The sequence below is a fragment of the Saccostrea cucullata genome, unplaced genomic scaffold, assembly GCF_032062105.1.
Source record: "Saccostrea cucullata isolate Sc308-1 unplaced genomic scaffold, CSIRO_AGI_Scuc_v1 ctg1907, whole genome shotgun sequence".
Lineage (NCBI taxonomy): Eukaryota > Metazoa > Mollusca > Bivalvia > Ostreida > Ostreidae > Saccostrea > Saccostrea cuccullata.
The window spans coordinates 63,498-79,711 of record NW_026919461.1 but is presented as its reverse complement, the minus strand read 5'-3'; the positions used below and the strand labels follow the sequence as shown (position 1 = coordinate 79,711).

Here is a 16,214-nt window from a genome sequence, read left to right as displayed (position 1 = left end):
TGATTAAATTTGATGTTGGGAAGGGGAGGCTATGCTGATACAGAAACGATAATCTATGTGAAATATTTTTATCAGTTTGAGTAGCAATTGCATATATGTTAATATTTGCACAGACCGATCAACAGTAGTGAATCATTGTTACAGAATGTTTTAATTTTCTCTGCGCAGCACTAGTTCTCTGCCCTTTATTCCTGCTTCTGCCGCTAGGAATACAAAGTTGACGATGTTTACAATGCCCGCATCTCCATGCTGTCAATGAAATAAATTGAAAAATTCTGATTCTGTGTTATTACATAATAAGATACAATAAATAATTCACTAAAGCGCCAGTCATAAGCGTGTTTTATTTGAAAAACAGAGACATGATTTCATTTATATCAGCATTTGTATGGATTTTTCTGTAATAAATAGATGTTATGTGTTGTTTTTGATTTGCATGAGAACGACTTTAAATCTTATGTTGGCAAGGAAGCACCAGAAGCATTTCAAATCATGGAGTTAAGTAGCTTATAGTAATAACTTAAAACATCAACGCGAAATATGCAATACATTTACGCATTCAGTAAGACATGACATTGTAAATTTGGAATGTGTTTCCATATAAACTTCAAAATTTGTTTTGTTTTTTTTTTCATTTGAAAGAATAAAGGTGCTGTGTAGCATGTAGCTGATTTGCACCCATCTTACACAATCTTAATAAAACGGTGAACATATGTAAATATTACATAAATGGTACTTATTCTATTTTCTTATTTCTATGAACGTTGTTACTTTGGATACCAAAAATAGAATGTACCTAAAAATATTTGTCGTTGGTTTCTTTTTAAAAAGAAAAATATGCCCAAACACTCAAAATAAAATACCCCGTCTGCAAATGTAAACCTACATGTAATACGAAAAGAAAACAAAACTCCCTGTATAGTGGGGTATTTTTTGTGGAGCACTTGTTTTGTTGCATGTAAACATAACATGTACATATACATGTAATCTATAGAAAATCCATTCCAGTAAGAATACAGTCTTACCAGAAATATCTTGGTTGAAAAATGTGTGATGCCCATTCAAATATATAAATTTTTGTCTAAACTTAACTTTTGAAAAATACCGTTACAGCCACTCATGAAGAATGATTCACAGAGATCTCAAAGTTCTGATGACGTCAACAGCAGTTTATGGAAAGGGATGAGGAATATTGCGTTCACGTTAATGGAGAATGCGTCACAGGACGCAGAGGAAGTGGACGCTGCTGCGTCTGTTGACGTCACGGAAGGCGTCGATTGTAAACTAGGACGCATACAAATAGGATTAAGTTACGATTTTCAGTCTTTAACATTAACTTTAAAAGTGATTCAAGCGAAAGACTTAGTGGCAAAGGATTTTACGGGAACAAGTGACCCTTACGTGAAAATTTTACTTTTACCTGATAAAAGACACAAGTTAGTGACAAAAGTGAAGAAGAAAAACCTTAACCCACGCTGGAATGAGAGTTTTCTGTTCGAAGGTTTGTAACATATACATTTCTGTACATATATATTAGTGGCACGTGGAATACCTGAAAACCAGACATTTCATCTGATTGTTTTTATAACTACCAATGTTTTACACTTTTTTTATATATAAATCGAAATAGCTTTAATTCTTTACTTTCACTCTAAAATTATTGTTACATCACAGTGTTGAGTGAAAAAAATTCCCCAAGTCAGTAAGAAAAAGTAGTTATTTCAGAATCCTGCTTTCCAGTGTAGTGTTTTAAAAGTCTAGTAGAGTCATGATCCCGTTTAGCCGGCTAGGTTGAGATCGAAATATGACTTAATATTTACATTAGAAGATAGAATAAAAATATTTTGAAATTTTCCGTAACAGAATACATGTTATAGGGCGAGGACTCAGATAATTGTTGTCTCCTCTTTTAATCAGCCTACTTGATTAATACATAAGACTCACGATAGGTAGTGACCGCCTTACAGGGGATGCTTCTTTGTTGTAGGCACCTGATCCCCTTCTTGATTTTCCTGTGCGTTGAGTTTGTCCCAAATTTAACGCACTTTGAAAAAGTTTTTCAAAGTGCGTTAAATTTGGGACCAACTCAACGCACTTTGAAAAAAAATTTCAAAGTGCGTTAAGAGTCTACATCAATATATTTTACCATGGAGACACTTAACGCACTTTGAAATTTTTTTTATAAATCATATTTTAATAATGAAAAGATTTTATTTGTTATTCATCTTTCAAAAAAGAATTGTTTTATTCCCGTCGAAAAGAGGTGACAACGGGTATAAGATCCCTAGCCTCAGTCAAAATCTTTTCTTTCCAATACATAGGTGTCGGTAACAAACGGGGGAGGTGAGCAATAAACCCAAAAGGGGTAAGCTGCATTTTCAATGCTTATACAATGTATATATCTTTCCAAAATAAGTGGGGGCTTAGCCCCCCTCTACCCTGGCCTTTCACCTGGTTTCGATGTCTATGCTATACTCAAAACAATCATATAATTATGTATTTACCTAACTGGTATGACGTTGAAAACTTTCAATATTGAATGAATTAATTTAAACAGATGAACACTAGAAATTTTTAAGTACAGTAAAACGTATTAGAGAAAAAGAATTTTCATAGATTTGAACAATCAAATTGCCCCATTTTTATTATGATAAATGCTTAAGTTGCTTAAAAATGTCCACTGTTAGTGCCCCCCTTTACACCTTTACATCTATTTATCAAAGACTAGAATTGTAAAAAAAAAAAACGAATTAATGAACTTAAACAACCGTCACTCTTTTTTTTTCAAGACCCCTTTCCCTTTTATTTTATCAAAACCTCAAATATTTAAAACGTCACATCTCAGGTCCTGAAGTGACCTTATCATAAAAAAGTTATCCAATCAGGATCTGTTATTTATCATGCCGATAGATTTCTATGAATATTGATGAATCTTTAAATTTTTTTTCAAAGTGCGTTAAGATGGTTGATATTTACGCACTTTGAAAAAAAAATGCAAAGTGCGTGAGCTTGGTCCCAAATTTAACGCACTTTGAAAAATTTTTTCAAAGTGCGTAATTTTTCAAATTGCGTTGTAAGGGATGTTGTTACATGTAGATGTTAGTGTAGCGGTTATGCAAGCGGATCTAACATCTAATTTTAATTTGATGATAAAATAAACATGGCTTTTGAAAAAAAAAATCATTTTTAAACTATCACATGTTGAGATTGTTAAATTAATTTCTTTTGCAGTATTCTTAGATAAAGAATCATTATTTTTGTGTTATCTGGCTAAATATTTATTTTATGACTTTTTTTGTAGGTTGGCTTCATAACAAATTGTTAGAGAAGACAATATATCTACAAGTTATAGACTATGACCGGTTTAGTCGTGATGATCCTATCGGTGAAACTTACATTCCTCTTAATGAAGTAGATCTCTCACAGTCTCCCATCATGTGGCGGTACCTTCAGCCGTGCAAGGACAGCAGGGTAAAAAAAACTCACCAATTTAGAAGTCGAATTAAAACAGGATGTGTTAGTGAAACACTGATGCCCCCGTATGGCAACAAAACAAAGATTAAACTTTTCTTAAATGCAAATTTAATTAACTGGTACTAAAAGTAGGGTATTCTCACTGGAAAACAATTGTGAAATTTGAAAGTAGGCCAATGTTAAAGGTTTTACAATATTAAGTACCTGGTACAAAAATCTCCAAGGTCAAGGTCAAAAGGTTCAGGTAATATGTATCCAATGAAAGATCTTGCCAATGAATAATGAGTCTGACCTACTTTAAAAAAGCCAACCTTAGAGATAGTGCTTTCATACTATAAACATTCAATCCTTGTGACAAGACTTTTCATTTGATAACAAGACCTTTGATCTTTTTACCTTGACCTTGGAGTTTGACCTACTTTAAAAAAATAACCTTGGTTATAACTTCTGAACGGTTAGGACTAGGACTTCCATACTCTAAATAAGTACTCTATGTGGCAAGACCTTTCATTAGATACCAATTACCTTGACCATTTGATTTTGACCTAGCAGATTTTTGTACTTATTTAAATAACTTGAACATTGGCTTACTTTCAAATTTCAATTTTTTTTCCTGTGAGAATACCTACTTTCGGTACCAATTAGTGAAATTTGCATTTAGGGAAAGTTTAATATTTGCTTTGTTGCCATAAAGGGGCATCAGTGTTTCACAAACACATCTTGTATTTACATGCTAAAAGCAGCGTATTTTGCTTCTTTTTCTTAGTTTCCAAATTTCCTCTATGCTTTTAATAATTCAATTAAATTTATCTAAATGAAACGAATATTATGCTTGTAACATCGTTTAGCTTCTCATTTGAATAGTTAAATTACATGTACATGTACAAGGTTCATGTATGATTTCATACTTTGCTGTTGTATACAGTCGAGTGTACTTAAGAAACATAATTTTTAACTTCTTTTGCAGGGAAAACTGGGAGAAATTCTACTGTCATTAAGTTACCAGCCAGCTGTAGGCAGATTGAATATTATAGTAATGAAATGTAAAGATCTCAAAGCTAAAGACATAACGGGGGCATCAGGTGAGATAACCTTTAGAATGGTGTGTAGGTATTAAAACATTAATGTGTAGTATTTTTGTGTATGATAAACCTTTAGAAAGGTTAGCACCTAGTGTGTATGATATAGAAGGTGTGTAGCAGTTCTTACATCAAGGTTACCTTTAGAATGGTGTGTAGGTATTAAAACATTAATTTAGTATTTTTATGATAAACCTAAGTTAACCTAGTTATGATAAAAGTGCAGTATTTCTTACATTATGTAATTATGATAAATAGCTGTGCAGATATTTAACACAAATCTGTATTCTTACAAAATATACATATAAATATGATAGATAGGTGTTAAGATCATAAAGCACTGATGTTTTGTTTCTTAAACTACACAAGTATTACTTAAGAAACTCCCGAAAACATTCAACTTCAGGTATTTAAAGAAAGATTGGGAGTAGAAAATTTATAGGGTCCCCCTTCCTATGAACTGCTTTGTTTCTAGTTTTAGGGGACAGGTGATAATTTATTTTCAAAAGCTTATTTGATATATCATTATTTCCATGCAGATGTAAAGTATACCCATTCTGAATTATTTGATTAAAAGATTAGAGTAATAATATAGCATTATTTGCACACAGATGTAAACTATACCCATTCTGAATTATTTGATGAAAAGATTAGATGAATAATATAGATATTCAATTACAAGTATTTTGACACTGTGCGTTAATTTGCTGAACTCATTAACTTACACAAGAAATTTTCATGATTAGATGTTTTGATTTTTTTCTTCTTCTGTCAAATGAAATTGCCAATTTTCTCTACATCAAAATAAAACAATAATTTTCTCTGAAAAGGTTTACAATAAAGAAATATTCTAGATTTCTGTGATGTATTCAATTTTTTCAGAATACGGATATGCGATTTTTTTGTTAGAAGTGTATTGCCATAAACATATAATTGTTATCAATTTACATTTATACCCAATAAAAGATCTCCTTTTTAAGCTTTAATGCTTTATGTCATATATATTAAATTATATATTTAAAATATGTAAATAATGGATGATTGTATAATAACCTTAATATCTAAAGGAGAAATGCAAATAAGAAATTCTTGTTGTACGAAGCTGTAAGTATTGACAGACCTTGATTTTAATAATAGTTTATACACTGTACAAACAAACTTAGAAAATAACAATATGATTTATGTTTAAAAAAGAAATTTTAAGTCCAAAACTTTTTTTTTTTTTATTTAAAGTTTCACAATAATTGGAAAGAGTTACAGAAACTTGTATAGAAAGGTAGAATTTTGAACGTCGAAAAGGTTTATAATTTCTTAAAAATTAAGAAATGTATTACATGTATTTGTATAATTTGCAATAATAAAAGACCAAAACATAAATACCTATTCTTAGAGGCATCTATTCTTTTGTATCATCATTCCTTATTATTGCTTGTGCATGATATGTTGAAATGTTTTATTTTATTAGAACAAATCATTGACTAAGAGTCACCCCTCCTGAAAGTCTTTGCTTAAGCATCCCTTAATTCAGAGATTAAAATTACATATGTCTATCCTCATGTGATGTCAATTTTTTTCAAACAAACGTTATTAATTTATATTTATACCCAACAGAAAATAGCATTTGCAAGACTGGTTTCAATAGGTGTAATGAAAAGTACTCTAATTAATACCGTAAGTAAAAGAATTTGAAAAATGTTGGGTTTTTTTATTCATTGAATCAATCATTCAATGTTTTAAATAAATGTGGATAAGATCAGTAAATCTTTCTCATATTTCTTTATTTTGGAATTTCCTTTATCCACCCTGTCAAGTTTCTTAGATATTCACAATTCAAACAGATTTAAGTATCAGCATTATTTATTTGAGCCAATTTTATGTAATTGTAATTCTCTTTGATAGAAATGTACGATCTTTTAGGCAAACATAACAATGTACCTTGTTGTATGTATGTTTTGCATCATTAGGAAATAGGCAACGTAAGTTTGTAAATTTTTTACCCTTTGTTCGAATTTATTAGGAATTTTTCATTTTTTTCTAAATTTTCATTTTAAAGGTTTCTCGAACCTTATTTTGTTTTGAGAAAGTTCTTTAACGGTTCTTGATTTTCAGGAATGGGAAGTTAACTTTTGAAAATAACAAATATATATCCGTTTGAGAGCTATCTTTCTTATAAGGGTATCCATGAACCTTGAAAACATATTTATTTACTAGATTATGCAAATCTATCACTATACCTACAATAAAAAAATTCATTCATTTTCTTTTTCTTCTTTTAGTTCTAACCATCTTTATTCATTAGTAAAAGCCCGGGGCCTATACCCAAGAAGAATAGATTTGAGAAATATAAACGTTTTCCTTTTTTTTTTTGCAGATCCCTATGTCAAGCTCTGGTTAAAATTCGGAAACAACCGTATAGAGAAAAAGAAAACATCAATTAAAATGCGAACTCTAAATCCAGTGTACAATGAGTCGTTCTTTTTTGAAATTACTTGGGAAAAGATCCGGGAGGCTGCAATAGAAGTGATTGTGATGGACTTCGATAAAGTGGGAAGGAACGAAATGATAGGAAAAATTGTGTTAAGCAGCAAGAGTGGTCCCTTGGAGACAAGACATTGGAACGACATGATAACAAAGCCTCGCCAACAAGTCGCTCAGTGGCATTTACTTAAAGACTGACACAGGCTAAGGCTTAGAATATTCTAATTTTGTTTGATTAAGCAAAAAAAAAATATTGTATTTTGTTGATAGGATGTTCGATATTGCAAATTTTGTAAGATATTGTCATTTTATATGATTAGTAATTTGTGTTCTGTAAAATTTGTTTTTAATATTAAGATCTCACAAGATGGGTTGCAAAGATGGCGACGTTGTTAAAGATGACGTGATATAATGCAATCTTTCATCTATGTGTTTCATTTTATTGTTTTGAAAAGTATATTTAATAAATTTATCAACTCCATTTTGTCTTAGAAATGTGCACTGATAATGAAATTCTATAGATAAATGAAGCACTGTAAGTTTAAACTTCCTTTAAAACACAACATTAAGTCGGGATAAAATTTCGTTGATTTGTTATCTTAGATAGTTTTGTGGAGATTCAATTTCTTTGTTTTCAAACTAATCCTTTTCTTTATAATTATATACAGTCATATTGAATTTCGTGTCGGATTTAATTTACTTAAAAAGTTTTTAACAAAAAGAAATTCAACAAATTTTATCCCCTACGTATATTCTGCTTAACCTAACATTTTATAAAATCAGCAGACACTCGGAAGGGCAGTCAACCTTTTACAATCTTGAAAATAAATCCAGAGTTATCCCTCTTTAAACACAATTCTAAGCATTTATATCTACAGACATGGGCACTGGAAGATTATTTTACTAAAGAATACAGAGCCTTGCCGCTAGGGTTCGATGTAAGGAACGATAACTCATCATTACTGGAACTTGTTTACGTTCCCAAATTTTTTGATATCGTTATACATGTTTTAGGTAGAGTGAAGACATATATACTCCTCATGTGTGTAGTCAACCGTTTGTGTACAAAATAATGCAAGAAACCATTTTGAGTACCAACTGAAGCAGTCTACGTCTTCTCTATAAACTATAACTCATAAATTGGCACTTTGATCTTCATAGTTGTGTTACCTGTAGTTAAAATACAACATCGTGCAAATCAATTATTAATTTAGATTTTTAAAGATTTCATTTAAGGTATGAATAGATTATAATATTTTGAGAATTTCATGCATATCCATATTTGCAACTTAAAAAAGCGGAAAGGCGTAGATTGATTGATTGATAGTATACTGTTTAACGCCCCTCTCCAGAATATTTCACTGATATGGAGGAATGCTGGACAACTCGCCCCCAAGACAAGTCGCCCCCAAGACAACTCGCCACCTTTTCAAGACAACTCGCCCCCAATTTAGGACAACTCGCCCCCTGTTAAGACAACTCGCCCCCAGGTTAAGACAACTCGCCCCCAGCTTTAGGAAAGCAAATTGGGGGCGATATTTTTTATATAAATGTATATATTTTTTATTAAATATATATATATTTATATTATTTCGATATTTATTTTTATTTTAAGTGTTTCTGGCGTTAGTTACGCTAAAAAATTGTACTCCTCTTCTCACGTGAGGTGCCTGAAACAGAAATATGTTTTAGATGAAATTCATCAATATTTGCATTTATGCGGTCATTATGCCTATATAACATTGCGCTTAAAAAAGGAGAAGATACGATTAATATAATTTTTTTATGAAAATGTTTATTTTTTTTAAAGTATTAAATATATATTTTTTCTACTTAATTATTTTATTACAGATGACAAATTCCAGTCATTTCTTCCTTATATAGGGACCATGTCAAATTATTTTTTCCAACGCAAGCTTTCTTGAATTCTTCATCACTTTAAAGTTTTACTGAAGTTGCTTCGGAGCTTGGATACACCAATTTTTTTATCAACTTACCGTATATACGTAATTTTCGAGGCTTGCATGCTCTAATTCTTCATTACTTTAAATATGCTTTGGAGCTTGGACAAGCCAATTTTTTAACAACTAAATATACGTAATTTTCGGGGCTTGGTTGTCCTAATTGATCATCACTTTGAAGTTCCAAATTACTTGTGAGCTTGGGGATTTCATTAAAATGCTGTCTGCTGTTTTCATTTCAGTTTTCATAAGTTCCCTAAAAGCCGTCGTCAATGGAATATCATTAATATGTCATTAAATAATTAAGATTGTTCAACTTAGAACATTGTACTTGATTTACCTAGACATATTCTACAGATATAAATTTAAAACAATATGATAAATTAAAACGCATTTATTTGCTTTATTTCATAAGAAAAAAGTCTAAGGAAATAAAAAATATTTTATACTGTGTTCACTAAATATATATGAAAAAAACCCAAACAAATAACAACATATTACACACACAATCGTAAATATTAATTTTATTTTACCTATAATAAATATCAATTATAAATCATAGATTAATCTTGCATTTAAAATATATTTTATTGAATAATATATGTCGTTTTTTTTCCTTGCAATACACAATAAAATATAATGGGGACGAGTTGTCTCTACAGTGGGGGCGAGCTGTCCTGAGTGGGGGCGAGTTGTCCTAAATTGGGGGCGAGTTGTCTTAACAGGTGTTGGGGGCGAGTTGTCTTGGGGGCGAGTTGTCCTGATTCCATATGGAGACGTCACCACAGCCGGTGAAGGGCTGCAAAATTAGGCCTACGCTCGGCTCTTTCAGCCTTTGAGCAGGGAGGGATCATTATCGTGCCACACCTGCTTTGACACGGGGCCTCGGTTTATACGGTCTCATCCGAAGGACCGTCCAATTTAGTCGCCTTTTACGACAAGCAAGGGGGTACTGAGGACCTATTCCAACCCGGATCCCAAAAGGGTCAGAAAGGCCTAGAGTATATGCATGTGCAGGTATAAATAACAAATGATAGAACTTTCTTTTTAAAAAGAAAATACGAATGCTTTAAACTGTATGCTTTTCAAACGTGCTGACTTTTACAATTTACTTGCAATAGGCACATATCAATCAACCTTGCAGCAATTTCATTGGATTTAATCTCAAACCTGGATAAAGACATGTGAGTTTTCTTTGTACAGTCATATATTCGTCCTAGCAAATTAATAAGTCTAAGAAATCAGTAAATTTGCAGTTTAAAAAAAAACTTATACATGAATATGTTAAACTGTGTTTGTTCTTTGCAAGTATAACATCCTAAATGTAGTTATAATGACCGAGTACTCAATCTTAAAGGAAGACGAGTAACTAACTGTTTAATCAAAAATAAACATTTTGAAAACCATGCTTATAATGCATAATTTATTTTACATGACTAACAATTTTTACCTAGAAGTTTCAATTACAAGTAACAGTATTTTTAAATGTGAAGAGTATTTGTAACGTACACATAAAAATAAAGCATATATTATAATTTTGTAACAAATGCTATGACATACAGAATACGTAAAATAGATAAAAAAGTAAATATATTGTAAACATTTTAGGCATTGTTTCTTCCGAATTTAAAGAAAGACAAAATACAATAGCATACGCAAAACATAAAAACAGCTCTAAGTCAGCAATGATTAATATTAATTTTTTCATTGAATTTATCTCGACGATGTTGCTTCAAATGACCTGAAGATTTAATTTCAACATAAGTGTTAGTACAAAAATAGATTGAATTAATTCACTGCTTTCAAAATTAACTGTTTAAAATTGCTATAAAATCAACATAATTAAATTAAATACATATAAAAATTATAAAAAAAAGTTTAATGGACACACTTTAATCAAAGACAGGGATTCTGACAGTATACAATATAGAAAATCTAACGTGTCCACTACTAGAGACGTCCTTCAAAGAGTCGACCACAATCTAGTTATACGAGGGGTGATCAAAAAGTTCGCGAACTAATTGAATAATTCCGAAAAAGAAATGATGTGGGGTTTCAGTGTTGAAATTTTTTCAAAGTAGTCCTCTTTTTTTAATGCGCATCTGCAACCGTTCTGCCCATGCGCGAATCACGTGATATAAGCTATCATGTGACATGCTCTTAAGCGTTTTGTCACAGAAGCCTAAAATTTTTTCGGTTTCTTATATTTCTTACCATGCAAGTTATGTCTTGCAACAAAGGCAGTCCATTTGTCAAAAATAGCCTTATCTCTGCAATAGTTTTGGTGGATAATGATATCCTTTTGCAGATTGAGGATGGTGACCATCAAACCCAAGTCCTCTTTCTTTGGAACGTCGTTTATTTCATGTGGATAAAGTATGGGTACCTTCACATTATCATATCTGATATGTTTAAAGTCTTAAGTAAAGTATATTTTTGGAATCTGATCATTATATTATTGTAAAGATATTCATCTGTTTATCTAACTGTAAGTTGGCGGCGATATTTTAAATCAAATTGCTTAACAAAGTACACGTCTCTCCCAGTTTGCTTTCACCGGTCAACAGAACAAACATCATTTTTAAACATCTCCTTTCCTTCATGTAAACAATCAATCAAATTGATAACAACACTAATAGCAAGTATTTTGTCTTCATAAATCGTGTACGAATTATTATAAACTTCTACAAAGGAATTTCTAAGATATACGTTTAACTTAACAGCCGTTCGTTTCTCGAATACGACTGAGTCAACCATTTTTTGTCACAAATGATCTACTTAATGACGTCATTTTCACATTGTGACGTCACAAACACGGGGCAAAACGTTCCATACCATATGCTTTTTATAGAACATATGTATGGCTCTATGTATATTTCTTTCTGATCGGAATTGCGGTTTCGTAAATATAGAAAAGTTCGCGAACTTTTTGATCACCCCTCGTACAAGGCACAATAGGTTAAAAATCATTTTAGTTATTCCAATTTTTATCTTTACTTTAATACAAATGCAAAAAAATATAACTATAAAAAAGTTAATCTACAATGTAGATATCTTTTAAAATTTCAAAACGTTATGAAAATTCATGTAAACTCTTTCTCGAACGGGGGTAGCGCTATTAATGTAAAATAACACAGAAATTTCTTATTTCAGTTTGTCGTCGTGAATTGGTTTAACTTAGATATCAATGGTTCTCCTCTCTGCATCAGGATGCATCCCCTTTTTAATCACTGATGTTTGTGAAATATATCCGTTTCTCATGAACCTGTAGAAACAACAGTTAAATAAACTTCTCAACGAAACATAAAATATATATTCCGTTTGATAATCACAAGTATTTTACTCACCCTATTTCTGCATCTTCAAAGCTTTAATTTCTTTTTCCAAAGTCCCATCACTGAGTCTCATTATTGCCTACACGATGGTAGTAAACAAAATGCAAGTTAATGTCGTCCGACATACTAGAGACCCTGAACGATACCTATGTACTGAATGTGTTTTAAGATTTCAAAATAAATTCAATTTCAGTTTAGTGCACAGGATATCAAGCTTGCAAATGTCTTTATAAATAAGATGACGTACACGTACGATGTATTTATAAGCTGAAAATCTATTCTGAAATCTAAAATGAAATATTTGGAAATAACGTAAAGTATTCAAGCTCAAAAGTAAATTTCACAATAAGATCAAATTATGAAACAGATGTGGTATCTTTTATCTTGAGCTAACTGGTATATATATATTCTTATATTTTGCTTAAGAGTTTAAAAGAAAACTTCCTTCATAATTTTGTTAGGAGGTGAAAAGATATAAAAGAAATGAAAGAAAACCGACATCATTAACAGTGTTTTGTTTTTACAACCATCCATTAAAAGAAATGCTAAAACACAATTGTTAAAATGTATCAAAGAATATTCAAAATATTTAAGAATTCCTTTTAATAATATGCTTACCAATATTAACTCATAATGTTCAGGGGATACAAGTTAATTTCGGCGAAAGATTAATTTATGTGTATTTCCAAAATCTTATTTCATATGAAAAGTGAATATAACTTCTATGATGCAAGCACGAGTTAAATTTGGCGAACTTTTCTTCAAGACCAAATATGCAAAGGTCAGGGCAATACTTACACCCTTTAAAACAAATCTCAATTCAAAATCCTGGAGCTCAGGGTCTCTTACAATAAAATATAAAATGTTTTTGAGTCACAATATTTTTTTCTAATTTTGCAAAGACATTGACCTATTCAATATGATATAATTTAGTTTTTTTTTTTGAATTAAATTTGATAAAACCAATATAATTTTAAAAGATGTGTTAACCTGAGATAAATCCTTCCAGAAAATATCCAGTTCCTCTTGCTCCATTGTTTTGTCTGTTTGATGTACCACCATGTTTCTGTAATGTCGTATTCGTTCGACATCATCCGTTTCACTTTTCTTTCCTACCTCTGGTTTGTTCCCCCAGCCTACCAGTGGCTCCTGAACATTTAGTCCGTAGTTTCTCAATAGTTTATACATAATCGTCACGTCAAACGCTGAAGAAGATGGACTAGTCCCATTGGCTGGAGAAAAAAAAAGAATATGATAGAAAGTCTTTCACTTCATATTTCAAATATATTTATCAAGTTGTCTTATCAATATTTTAAAGATAATATTATCACATTTTTGTGGTCACAATGACTACATTGACTAGAACATAATATTTTAATTTTTTAAGCTTCTTATATTAAAATAATAAGACCTGGGGTTAAATGGTGTATGGATTTCATTTGTTACTCAATTATTTTTATTTAAGTACTAGTCCGTGTAAAAATCATGCAAAAGTGATATTTGAGTGATACACTCAGGTTCTCAGAATTCAAAGATTTTCCACACATAGATTTCTCTTACCTATGATCCATGTGTGTAAAATAAAAAATGTTTTGGATCATGGTTACTATGGAAACCTGATCAAAGTAATTTCCTTAGCAACCAGCCAATTTTTCTATCTGAAGGCACTGAAAATCACTGATCTTTAAAGCCTGAAATTATATATAAAATCTTGAACAATAATTCTCATTTACTGAAATAATAAAGACACACACTTTATTTGTTTAAAACACATAAGACATTGATATTTTATCTGAAGCTAGTACTTTGGTAGACATTAGGATATATGTATGTTTTTGCTTTTTTGCTGATTCAGCATTTTCCTTGATTTTGACAATATTCAAGGTCAATTTAAAAAAAATACCAAGCTAATACAGATTTTGCATGACTTTCACATAAAAGTAGAGAACTTTCTTTTTTACAGATTGACTTTGAAAGCGTGGGTTTTTGAAAAATCCTATTCGTTGCCTAGCAACAAAATTGGATGTTTTGATAACTTAAAAGTGAAAAATGGTAAGGGTTGGGTCAAAAATCTTATGAATTTTTATCTTTTTGTGGCAGATACAATTTTTCAAGTAAGAGAAAATAACTCTTATATAATTTTAAAAGGAAAGAATAATTTATAATCATTAATCTCCATGGCAACAGGAATTTTTCCTTAGCAACAATGCAAAAACAGTTATTTTTTCGCCCTTTTAAAATATTATATTAGAAATAAATCGACAATTATTCTCAAAATTGTAATTAGGCAAACTGTCCATTTAATATGGGTTTGAAATAAGTAAATTTTACTTTATTAACCCATAGCAACAATTCTGAATACCAAGCAGCCAATTTTGTAACAACCTTACCTTTTTACATACAGTAATTTATTTTTGAAGTTGAAATAATATTTTCCAAAAAAGGGCCTTCTGAATGAAAAATAGAAACAAATAGATACAAGTAGTATATATCAAAATACCTCTGTTGATGAAAAGATTCCATAGAGTAACTAATTCTTGGGTTGCCATGGTAATAAGTTGCACACTGGCTAAAAAAACTTTTTGTTTACAAAGTACACTACAGCTGTACTTGGCCCACAGTTTTTGCTATGGGTTAAACTAACTGGTTATTCAAGTACCTTTAGCATTTGTTTTTCTACAAAAAGTATATTTTTTATGATTACAATGGATATAATAACGTGATATTGATTTAATGTAGCTTAGGTACTATCCTATTAGCTGCAGAACTGTAGCTCTCTGCTTGAGAAAATTCGGACAGATAAAGCAGAGAGCTACAGATCCAACCGTTGTAAAAACCTTCGATTTACGCCGACGATTTTTTGTCGCTCACGTCGGGTATTTTTTCTTCTATTTTATAATTTCCTCAGCTTTAAAAGGGTATTTTATAATTATAATCATACATTAAACTTAAATTCTTGATAATTTACTTACCATTCAACGCTAACAACTGGCTGTTTTTGGTTAACTTTTTTAAACCAACAAACTATGAAACTACAAAACTATTTACATGACTGTTTCGGACCGTTAAAAGGTAAATAAACTTTAATAAATTATAAAAAAAAAAATAATAAGAGTTAAATATGTAATTAATTATAGGATACAATTCTAAAAGCCAGAGAAAGTTTAAACTACACAAAATAAATTACCTGAAGTAGCGACAAAAAATCGTCGGCGTAAATCGAAGGTTTTTACAACGCTAGGATCTGAGGCTCTCTGCTTCATTTGTCCGAATTTTTTCAAGCAGAGAGCTACAGTTCTGTAGCTACTATTCTTTGTTAAAGATAAAGGCTCTCATTAAGCTTTGTTTAATTTTACAGGCAAGGACATCTACGAATTTTTGTGAAACCTCGTTAAGATTTCTCTAAAGGTTGAAACTTATTTATGACCTTTTTTATGTGAAAATGTCTATTGGTTTTGAAAGTATCTGGTAATCAATCGCTGTACTTTGAAATGGAAGATTGATTGATTGTATGTTGTTTAATGTCCCTCTCGAGAATTTTTTTTCATTCACACAACATACAGCATTATATACATATTTCAAAAGAAACAGAATGAAGTGTTTCTTTATTTTAAGAAAGAGAGAGCAACAGAGAGAGAGACAGAGAGAGAGAGAGAGAGGTGAGCAACAGAGAGAGAGAGAGAAAGAGCCTCTCGAGAATTTTTCATTTTTATGGAGACGCCACCACTTGCCGGTGAAGAGGTGCAAATTGTATCCTAAACTCGGCATTTACGGCCCTTTTAAGGCAGTGATGGATCTTTTTCGTGCCGGCACCTATTGTGACATGGGACCTCGGTTTATACGGTCTCATCCGAAGGACCAGTCTCCACGTCCCACAGTGGAATTCG

At 31.1% G+C, this 16,214-nt stretch overlaps 2 protein-coding genes across 5 annotated transcripts in view; one reads left to right on the top strand and one right to left on the bottom strand.

Moving 5' to 3' along the window:
• Nucleotides 1–1,118: 1,118 nt before the first annotated feature.
• Nucleotides 1,119–7,484, top strand: LOC134231995 (synaptotagmin-7-like). Its single transcript, XM_062713940.1, has 4 exons — nucleotides 1,119–1,501; nucleotides 3,302–3,471; nucleotides 4,442–4,556; nucleotides 6,925–7,484. The coding sequence occupies exons 1-4, from the start codon at nucleotides 1,120–1,122 to the stop codon at nucleotides 7,227–7,229; spliced, it is 972 nt and encodes a 323-aa protein (XP_062569924.1). The 5' UTR covers nucleotide 1,119; the 3' UTR covers nucleotides 7,230–7,484.
• A 4,597-nt stretch (nucleotides 7,485–12,081) lies between these two features.
• The window catches only part of LOC134232014 (uncharacterized), a 40,390-nt gene continuing 36,257 nt past the window's right edge, over nucleotides 12,082–16,214 (bottom strand). For all 4 annotated transcript variants that reach the window (XM_062713985.1, XM_062713974.1, XM_062714002.1 and 1 more), the window contains 3 exons: nucleotides 13,318–13,559; nucleotides 12,340–12,406; nucleotides 12,082–12,257 (listed from right to left, as the gene is read on the bottom strand). In XM_062713985.1, the coding sequence (XP_062569969.1) occupies nucleotides 12,341–12,406; nucleotides 13,318–13,559 (308 nt within the window). In that variant the 3' untranslated portion in view covers nucleotides 12,082–12,257; nucleotide 12,340. The remainder of the gene's footprint in view (nucleotides 12,258–12,339; nucleotides 12,407–13,317; nucleotides 13,560–16,214) is intronic.